Raw genomic sequence first — 11,389 nt, 5'->3', positions numbered from 1 at the left:
ATTAATGCTTACCATCAATAATTACATTAAATGGGATGGGAGTGATTGATGCTTACCATCAATAATTACATTAATGTTATTTTAATCAATGTTATTTCCTTTCAATAAATTAGTGCTAGAATTATGCTATTGTAATTTTCCTTTCCATAAGTATGGGTTATTGCCTATTCCATTCAAAGGTTGTTCGGCTATTTATTAGCTTGAGGCCAATAATGAAGATCATATGATAAGTATTATTTTCAATCTTGTGTTGATTGGAGGTTGTGGTTTTCTCAAATTAAACCAACTAAGGAGGCCGATGATCCTTCGAAGTATCCTACAATATTACCAACATAGGTAGAGCACGCAAGGATGATCCTTGTTCTCTACCCATTCACAAACCCGCTACAAGGTCGCAAACTCTGGCACGTAACAGATCTCATTTCTTTTTTCGCAGTGTCTTTGTCTCTCTCTAAAACACTAATCTAAGAAGCTTCTACAGACTCATTTTTTCGGTTAAGTGGAGGGTCAAGTTAAATACACAATCCCTGAAGATCTTCTCTCAATCTTCATTTCCATATCTTTCATCTATATTTTTTCCATAAAAACAAGGTCTATACCGAGTTATATGTACCCAAGAGCAATATGGACGTCGCCCTGGCTCAACTCCTCCATTAGGGGTTCTTTCGATACGCACTCGGCTTACAGAGGCCAAAAACTTTGGCCCTTATATCTGCTGAGGGGTACAACTTTCGTTATGGTTTTTCCCGACTGCAAGAGTCTAGGTAGAGGTTTCAGGGCAAGTCTCATGACGATTTGTTTGGACTTAGGAGTGCAACTAGGCCTCTTCACAACTAGATGACCTATTATTGTCACTTCCCTCACTGCAAACCCCATGTAGGGAGAAGAAATATACATCTACCTAGAGATTGGCAGAGAGGCTATCAATTCAATTCTTGTTTGAGAGGAGAAAAAGAAACAATTCGCAATCTATTATTAAAATTCGTAAATCCAACTCAACTAATCTGATTATCCTCGTCTTAAGGATCAAAGTTGACGAGTCTAGTAAATTTCAATAAATGCTCAAATCCACATATAAAAGAATTTATAAATTTAAATCACATAGTCTGATCGTCGTTCTTATTAGGACTGAAGTTGACAATACTAATATGCAAAGATATCATATTAACAAATTTCAATTGAACTTTAAATATAAATGTTTCAAATGCCCAAAATCCCCGATCATGATCGTATTGACCGAAAACCTCAATCGAAGGGGTCGACTTTTAAAACTTAAATCAAAATTTTCTAATCAAAATTCTCATAAAAACTAAACCAAAATAATAAAATTAAAATCACTCACTTAAAGTCTTAAAGCCAAATCACACTGCCATAGTTCGTTGGGGGTAACAAACTTTTGATTGACTTCAGCTCGTAGAGAGTGAATGTCACATCGACTATATCACCATATTCACACCCAAATTAATTTCACGCAATTAAAGACCTGGCTCGAGTCCTTTGTCCACGTGATTTAACTCAAAAGCTCCATAAAAATTAGTGTTATGACCAGAGTCCTCTTACCGTGTAGTTATCGTTAAATGTCATTATTATATTATGGTTACAATTGCAACTTATATGTTTCTCAATAGCTTTCTACCCTTTGTATTGTAAACCATAAATGTACAATTGATTGGTATAAAACTATATCAGTGTCTCACGACACTGACTAGCAAGTCTTTTAAGACAATTGGGAAGCCTAAAATTCTCCCCAATGTCCTTTAACTAGGGTTGATGTCAGGAGGTTGCCAAATATTCTGGTGACTTGGACGTGCAAATAACTTAAAGTTTTGGACTATTTGAACTTATACAATAATTTAAAATTTGAATCATTTGAGCTTAAAAATACTTTGAATTTTGACTTTTAAAATTTAGGTTCTTAAGGTTTAAATATGATTCAAACATGAGGCTTTTTAAAATTTGAAAAGTCGTCACCTTATTCGTAACACACTTGTTAGCGAAAAGAAGACGGTCTTTAAGAGCTCAAAAATGAAATTTTACATGCATTCCAAAAGCCCTAATATTCACATAAATTTTTGAAAAAGTTTGGCTGATTTTATGATAAGTCTTAAGATAATGTTTGATTTGAATCTAAATATATTAAGATTTTTAAAAAAATATTTTAAAGATTCCAGCTATCAATTGTACTTTAGACTATGTACATGCCTCCAAACAACAAAGATATTATGTATGGTTAACAAAGTTGGAATAATTTTGAGACATGTAATGTTATTTTGAGATATTTTTCAAATTTAATGCTTTATCTCAAAAGGCTTGTAATACTTGATAACTTGTGTATTTATATATCATAGATGTGTCGAATATCGAATCATATATCAAAGGTTGCATTGTCATGTAATAATTCCATGGTACATTCCTTTGTTGATTAGCTTTAGAAGTTCCTTCTCATGCAATCATATATGTCTGCTTCAAGTTTACCAAACCCAAGTTTTTCAGGTGTCTCTCTCTCTTTGTGGGTTATAAACACTTAATTTCTTATCATGTCACATTATTCTTCATCCTTTATTTATGTGTCCCATATGAATCATTTGTGTAACATGATTGTTGATGATACTTCTTTGCTTTTGAAAAGTTTTGGTTTTTCGTTACATCTAAATTATCATTTTCTAATGTTTATCATATTCTTCATCTTATATTAAATCTTATTTATTTTGGTCAATTTTGTGATCTTGATCACTTAGTTTTAATTTCATCTTCTTATCACATGCCTGATCCACACTTCTAGAGTCTAGTTGGGAAAGGCCCTAAACAAGGGGTTATATGTTTTGGACGAACTAAAATTGCCAATGTTGTTGTATGTGTGTTAATTTATTTTCTTTTTGTTCAAGTTCATCAAATTTTTTATTTATAACTTTTTTCTTGGGATCTTGGTTCATCCTACAAACTATTTAATTTCCACAAGAGTATTAATGGAGTTACAAATCCATGATATTTCTGATTGTAGTGGCCGTAAATTTATAAAACATTCGGCATTATTTTTCAATAAAAACATTTCATCTTTTATTGCACCATTTTATTTAGTTTATTTGTATTTGGGCTCTCCAATTGCCACAAATAGAGGCTTTTGGTAGTATATTTACTTCATTGATGATTGTAGTCGTTATTGTTGGATTTACTTTTTTGAAATATTATTTTAATTAGTATATTTTGTGAACTTCTTATAACCAAACATAGTTATAAATAGGTGTTTTAGATGTGACTTAGGAGAAGAGTGTATTTTTAATAAATTTGATTATGTGCTTGTTCTAGGTGGAACAAGATATCAATTTTCTTGCATATATATTCTAAAGAAAAAATAATTCTCGGGAAAAAGATTTTTATCATTATCAATGTCATTAATAATTCTCATTGTTTTATTTCTAAGTTTGTCATCGTTCAAAAAGTTATATGGTTATGCTTTAGGTCAGTCTTTATAAGAGTTCTTAATTATTCTTTTTTTAAAAAAATATTATAGTTAAATAATGATATGAATATATCAAGGATAATCATTAAATTACTAGAATACAAAGTAAAAAGAAATATAGCAAAAACATAAATCAAACAACTAAAGGATAAACCATTCACGATACATGAAAAAATAAAGAAGTTATTTAGACAATCTTGCTTGAAGCCTGGTGAAAATAAGAGAATGTTGATTTTTTTTTCAATTATATCTGCCTAATAAATTAAGTTTGAATTTCCTTGTTGATTAGAATGTCTCACCCATAATGATCTCATTAAAATCATGAGTTTGTAGAGAAATATTATCACCAATGTTCTTGACCAATTATAGGGCTAGCGGAGACGAGGACAATAATTTCAGGATCTAAGACAAGTCAATTGATTTTAATATTTGAGTGCAAATTTAAATTGTTGTTTAGTAGCATCTGCAATTGTCCGAATAAGAAGGGTGTGGGCATTAGAATTTCTCTCTTGCGATTGGAAGTTTGGTGACGCCAGATTAGGACGTGTCTTGAAACAATGAAAAAAGTTGTGTTAAACATATTATAGAAAGAATAACACGGGAATGCCAATGGCTACTCTTTGCCAATAACCACAAGACCTTGATCCAATCCACTTCTCAATGTTAAAAGGCGAGATAATGTCCATTTCAATCAAAACTTTGGCTACATAAGACCTTGAGAGATGAGCAATAATAGTATCTACTTGCAAATGTTTATTGAGGATATAATCCAATAAATATTAGGTAGATCGTTTGATTGAATGTGATTGATATTGATGAAATGCTGCCCAAATAAGAGTGATTGGCGGTTCCATAAATGTGTTAAAATGGTAAAATCACTTGAGCATATACACATCAAAAAAAGCTAGTAACATGGTATTTATATCCTGAGAAGGGTTCAATGTAGTTAGCATCTGACGATAATCTTATAATGATATGGTGAGGATCAATAAGCCCAACTGAGTAGTTACATACCGAGCACAAGTTTGATAGACATTTGTGAATGAAATGTGTGTTAGCATGACCCATGTAGAATTTTCCTGTAACAGATATAGAGAAAATGACCAAGTTTAGAGATCTCATTTTCAAGGAAAATAACATAAGGTTTGCCTTGAATTGATAATGATTGCCTAGGATTTGTTGGAACTGAGTCTCGATAAAATGAAGAGAAAATTGGCTAGAAGGAGAAGGATGCAATCTTTGATTCAGAAGAACAACCCTCAAATTTTGCAAAAAATAAAAGTTGCAAATATATGATCTTTTGAAATGTAAGCAACTAAAGTATCCTTCTCCTTCTCGAGACACCTCTACCCTTCCAGTTTGATTCTCGAGACACCTCTACCCTTCCAGTTCTGCCAAATTTTGCAAAAAATAAAAGTTGCAAATAGATGATCTTTTGAAATGTAAGCAACTAAAGTATCCTCATATTGGAGGCAAATATGATTGTAAAAATGGAGTGAATGGGGCCCTAAAAGCAACCAAGGAATGGGGTAACAACGATAGAATAGGGATTGAGGAGATAGAGAGACAACAAGTGTTGCGTGATAATGATAAGAAAACAAGTGCCAAGGATCTTGAGCAGGGGAAGAAGTTGCGTCGATGGGAGAGGAGCTGGTGGTGAGGAGGAGCACAGGACCGTATCCATACGTTCCCCACTTGGAGCCATCTAGCACGTGATGCATGCAATCCCATATGAGTGAGAAGGAGCATTATTGTGTAAGAATGCGTTAGATGCGTGGAATCAAATGGGCCAATGGGACGAAATAGCGAGTGCAATCGAAGGGTGGTAGGAGTTGTGATGGCTTAGCGTGTTAGTTTGGTGATGATCTAAGCAAGGGATGGGAGCGAGGTTCTTCAGCAAGCTAAGCAAGCGCATAAATGCATATTTGTACTATTCTCGGTGTCTACCTTGATGTTGATTAAGTGAGAGTAGAAGAAGTACACCAATGAACCTACTAAAGGAAGGACACTTACATTTCATTGACAGGAAGAAATAACATATGAAGACCATAGTTTACGTGGTTTAACAATTTGCTTTTGTCCTATCAACAATGGAGGGGAGTATGCAATATGAAGTATATAATGTATAAGGTACAAAAAAAAAGTTCCGCCTTGCCTATTTTCCATCATTGACCAGGAAGAGAGGAGAAAGAAGGGATTCCAAGACTCTCATGCACTCAAAAGTTCATATCTCAATAATATTAATGATTCCGATTTTTTTGATTGCATGTCTTCTTCCTCAGGAAGGAAGGGAATATTTATAGAGCTCAGGAATTTGGGGTGGCACTCGCATGGTCGTTGAGAATGCGTGATAACATGGGATGCGTAGTCATTTAGCATCATAATCATCCTCCTTTCTGAGGCATTGACGTGGTGTGGGTTGCATGACATGTGACACATTGAGAAGGGATGTTGAACTGTATGACAAAATATGGTCAGCTGTTTGATTGTGTGCCTTCAAAAAATGCACTTCTTATGATTGGTGAGTCGATGGAAATATGATTCATAGTGTGGTGGACCTTTTGCTGCGGATGTGGTTGTATTGGATGTTAGAGGAAGCGTGATCCTTGCACATAATGATAATAATCTGCTTCAAGAGATTCAAAATGATCCTTGGAGTTTTATGGAAGTCCAAAGTAGGACTTGTTGGCTGATCAGGACAAAAGCTAGGCAGGAAAGACTGCGAGAGTTCAGGCCAGATGAAGCTGGTGAGGAGATGTCATAGGAAGCCGAATTCTTGTGAGACTGAGCTCTTGGGTGGACCAACTGGGATATTTTAATAGTTACTTTTAGTACACTGACAACGACAACTACTTGATTCAAAGTGATTTGGCTTCAAGCAAGCCTATGTTTATGAGAGAGGAGATAGAAAATGAACCCACTGCCAAATAAATCATAAAACATAATACACAAAAAAGGGAAGGCTTCACATCCTCCCAAGTACACTAATGCTCCAAGAATAATAGCAAACCCAAGAAACCTTAATAATAGGTTTAGCTCACAACAAGATGTGCTTCTTATCGCATGCACCTTAAACCAACCAAATTCTTCGAGCAACTCTAGAGAGCAAAAGGTTTTATCATCTAAGGAACAGTGAGAATTTTGTAGACCCTAAAGAAAATTTCTTATAGAGCCAATTCCATACACACTAAGGCGGTCCAAACTTTGATTCTCGAGACACCTCTACCCTTCCAGTTCTGCATTCTCTTGGGAATCCTACTGTTACTAGTATTAATTAAGCTTATTAGGACAAAGAATTTACATCTTTTTTATACGCTTTTCTTAATAATTTTGCAATAAACAGTGCAGTAACTGCATTTGTAAATCTGAGCGCAGAATGGCGTTAGAGGGCTAATGTTGGATATGTATGATTTTCTGAATGACATCTGGTTATGCCATTCCTTCGGCGGCAACTGCTACAATTTCACCGCCTTTGTAAGTTCGAATCCATGACTTTCATCTTCATCACTTCCAATACCATCAAAGCTAAACACTAATTCTGTAAATCAACTGATCAGCAACCTGCCATTAACGTGCTTAAAGAGATACAGACCTTCCTTGAATCAAATCCTTCAGAAGTCATTACCATATTCATTGAGGATTACGTTGCTTCCCCGCAAGGCCTGACCAAGGTTTTCAATGCTTCCGGTCTCTATAAATACTGGTTCCCTGTATCAGAAATGCCCAAGAAAGGTGGAGACTGGCCTCTGCTCAGCGATATAATTGCTAAGAACCAAAGGTTGCTGGTCTTCACTTCAAAGAAGAAGAAGGAAGCTTCTGAAGGAATTGCTTATGAGTGGAACTATGTGGTTGAAAACCAATGTAAGTGGAAAACACAAGCTTTGATTAAAGAACCAAATTTAACATATTTTTATTTAAAACCGCTGTATTAACAGATTTTTTTTTCAAAAAATCCGTTATGAGTGTGCTTGCACTAAGCAGAATCCAGAAGGTAATAAATCTTAAGAACTATTTAATATGGTAAATGTTAAATCTGAATAAATTATAATAAACTGTTTAGCAGAAATTTTCATAATTTATGATTTAAATGGAGAAGAAAATGCACAATGAGAAGTATTCTTAATCTTTCAAGTATTGCTTACTCCAAGATTTATTAAATCTACTATTTAGCCTAACGTTAGTGGAACATGGTATTTAGGAAGATAGTAGAATTTATATGGCTCAAAAAACTATTTGGTAGGATTTAACCTGATTATAAATATATATATATATATATATATTGCTAGAAAATTATTTCTTTTCATTTTTATGCTGTAAATGTGATTTAAAATTTTGCAGATGGTGATAATGGCTTGAAGGCAGGAACATGCCCTAATAGAGCTGAGTCTTCTCCAATGAAAACAAGTTCAAAGTCCCTTGTTCTCATGAACTATTTTCCTGATAATCCAAACAGCACGGCTGCTTGTGCTGACAATTCAGCTCCTCTGGTTGACATGCTGAATACTTGTCACGCTCAGTCTGGAAACCGTTGGGCTAATTTCATCGCTGTAGACTTCTACAAGGTATGCATATGTAATATGCTACTTGCAACGTTAGGTTAATTTGGTCAGAATGGGATTATATAATCATTCAATATTTTTTTTTAAGATGAGTGCAATTTAAGTGTTAATTGATTAGTCGTGTATATTGCACTTAAATCAGAGGAAATTTAATTATCATAAATTTTATCTTCATTTAATTTAAATTTCGTTCCTCCGAACCAAAATATTATCCTTGCGTTTTAAAATGTGTGCTTATTACTTATGACTCAGGAAAGCGATGGAGGAGGAGCACCAGAGGCAACTGACATCGCAAATGGGCACATGGTTTGTGGATGTGACAATATTGCTTATTGCATTGTAAGCAACATTCATCTTTTGTTTTCGATAATCCTTTGTTTCTAGGCTTAGTTTTGTCATTCTAGATTTTCCTTATATAAGTTTGAGATACAAACTAGAAAAAAAAAATAAATAAATAAAGTTGCATTTCTTCAAGAGAAAATATCTAATTAATTTATTTTAGATATAGTTTTATTACTATTTTGGGGGTAGGAAAGGAAATGTGTTTCGATTATCGTCATTGAATCATCATAAGAGATGTAGAGAAAGAGAAAAATCAAATCAAATCAAAACAAGAAGAAGAGAAAAAAAAGACTTATTGCAACATTGAACATAGAAGTAAATGATGCACAATACAAACTTGTGTAATCCATGATGTATTATATAATATAAAAATGAATCCAAACATGATGCACTCTAGAAGTTAATTCATTATGTTAATAGTACTGTTGCCACATTGTTCTGTTTTCCTTGCATTTAATCAATAACTAAAAAAATTATTATTATTATTTTTTCAACAGCAATCCAATGTTTAGATTTTCTAGAACTATTTTTTGCTTGTGTCAGCAAAACGCCACATTTGGGACCTGCAAAGCTGCTCCTCCGCCAAGACCAACCGTAGCAAATAATCCTTCCAGCAATCACTCACCGCAGCAACGGTCAGATGCCTCCTGCTTAACTATAAATTCTCTATCCATTTTTTTCATCCCATTTTACACCATCATTCATTCTTTTCTCCACTTAATTTAGTCTTACATATATATACATCATTTAGTAATTTGTATTATTTATTTGCACTATTGAGAATTTGATTAAATGATGTGTATCATATAAGAAGTAGGTAGTTCATCAAAAGTATATATTTGAAAACTTTTTATGCGCATAAGTTTTAGTGAAAATGTACATGCATTGTTATATGATCTTGTCCTTCCAACTTTATTCTGAATAAACTTCATAACTTTTATATTTTATTTTAAATTATACAATCCAAGTGCAGATCACAGTTTATATAGAGCATTGTTATGAAAATGATAAGATATCCACGGGTTAAAATACATGAGAAATTTACATGCCATGGATTAGCACGCTAAATTTTGAGTTGGGCAACAAAGCATCAAGTTATTTTGTTATATAGGCAATAAAATCAAAGAACTTCCTGCAAACTCACTTTCTTTGCTTTAGGGAGAGAGATAGAGAGAGAGACACTGATTAATTCTTAACATTATTCATTCTTAACATTAAAGAAATAATTAAACTATAATTACTACAAATCCAAAAAAAAAAGAAGAAAAATGTTCATCAAACGTTTGATACGAGCAAAAAAAAAAAAAAAAAAAAAAAAATTTAAAAATTCGAACAGCAGCTTTCTAGCAACCATCACACTTAGGATATGTTTGGGGCAACTGCGGATGTTTAAAGAAGCAACCGTGAAGTTGCTAAGAAAGAAGCTACTGTTCAAAAGCTGCGGTGGCTATAACAAAAGAATTTTGTTTTTGAAAAAGTCGGGTTTAGTGGAAAAACACAGCTGTTGGCTGCAGCTTTTTGAAAAAGTAAGTTTTGCCAAAACAAAAAAATTACGGTGCAACACTGCCCCGCCACCGCACTGCCGCCCCAAATACACCCTATATTTCCCAAAATTTTATATTAGGGCAATCTATCAAACCTCAAATCCATGCTTGCAAGTGTGCTCTACAGAGGGAGGAGGTAAAGAGAAGGATGGTGATGATAATGATGCATGAACCAGTTCAAGATAGCACATGTGAAATATTTAAAAATATTTACAATCTTTTCATCCTAACAGCATAACAATAGCATCATCTAAAAGAATTGAACTAACAGAATAACAATAGCATCATTTAAAAGAATTGAACCATGCATCACCCGCTATCACAAAGAAAGAAATTGATGTGACATAAACAGAAGAAATACCATTTTATACGCATATCTGGCCCATATTGAATTAAAATAAAGCAAAAGGAATGCTTATACCTAAATTACCGATTTACAGACCAAATTTAGCAAAATAGAAATTTGAACAAAAACAGTGATCCGTACATTTTTTATTTCTGACAAGCTTTGCATTTTTTGGCTAATTTCGAAAAAGTGCACAATGCAAAAGATCGTCCTTTAGATAAAACAAATAAAAACATGGCATCTAAAAAAATTTGCAACTATCGGTTCAAAGTTGTGTCAACAACGCAGTAAGTTGAATTTTTGCCAATCAAATAAAAAAAATACTTGAAAAGTGATATAAAAGAAATTTATCAGGACTTGCAGAGGATCCAATAATTGCTTTAAGTGATCCAAAGCGCAACCAACTCAATTTTTCATTCAAATGATAGCAAAATAGATATATATATATATGAATATAATGAATAAAATTTCTAAAAATATTATTGCTTATAACAGTAAAAGAATTGATAAAGTACTTCACAAGAAAGAACAATAGCCATGAGTCCGACAAATGCCATTTAACAATAGATAAAATATTTGAAAATGCTTGACATTAGCTAACTAAATGGCACATAACACAACAAACCTCGACATGAAGGGAAAGCTTATCGATTTGCTCGCTGTATTGTGGTAATGCTTGAACCATTTTCTGCAAATCCCTAGTTGATAATTCACCGCCATCTCTGCATAGTACATAGTTGAAAAACATGTAGCGCATAATATCCATTCCATGAAAGCAAGCATGCTTAAAATTTATTTATAAGAAGTTGTGAGCGTCAGCTAGGTAGGGTTGCAAATGAACACAACTGAGCTAAGCACCATCTTACACATATTTGTTCATTTTCTTTATTAAATTTGAGCTGAGCTTGAACACGAACCAAGTTTTAAAATCTTGCTCAAGCCTATTTATTTATTTATTTTTATTGAGTCCGAGACATAATCAAGTTTTAATTAAGCCTAACAAATTAAATATTTAATGCTAATGATTTAATCATATGACCTTACCACTAGACATCAATGGATTTTTAATCAAATTGTTTATAATTCACTGGCTAGTATTTAAATTGTCTGCTGAAATTTGAATATCATAAAAAAAAAA

The 11,389-nt window shown here is 33.3% G+C and overlaps 1 protein-coding gene across 2 annotated transcripts in view; it reads left to right on the top strand.

Annotated features, from left to right (window-relative positions):
- LOC110030269 overlaps nucleotides 1-9,626 on the top strand; it is a 62,235-nt gene extending 52,609 nt beyond the window's left edge. For both annotated transcript variants that reach the window (XM_020732904.1, XM_020732903.1), the window contains exons 8-12: nucleotides 6,836-6,934; nucleotides 7,018-7,321; nucleotides 7,799-8,022; nucleotides 8,272-8,358; nucleotides 8,905-9,626. In XM_020732904.1, coding sequence (XP_020588563.1) covers nucleotides 6,836-6,934; nucleotides 7,018-7,321; nucleotides 7,799-8,022; nucleotides 8,272-8,358; nucleotides 8,905-9,087 — 897 coding nt within the window. In that variant the 3' untranslated portion in view covers nucleotides 9,088-9,626. The remainder of the gene's footprint in view (nucleotides 1-6,835; nucleotides 6,935-7,017; nucleotides 7,322-7,798; nucleotides 8,023-8,271; nucleotides 8,359-8,904) is intronic.
- The last annotated feature ends 1,763 nt before the right edge of the window (nucleotides 9,627-11,389 follow it).

This window comes from Phalaenopsis equestris, unplaced genomic scaffold (assembly GCF_001263595.1).
Source record: "Phalaenopsis equestris unplaced genomic scaffold, ASM126359v1 Scaffold000692, whole genome shotgun sequence".
Taxonomy (NCBI): Eukaryota; Viridiplantae; Streptophyta; class Magnoliopsida; order Asparagales; family Orchidaceae; genus Phalaenopsis; species Phalaenopsis equestris.
Note: the sequence above shows the minus strand (reverse complement) of the source record. Positions and strands in the feature narration are given on the sequence as shown.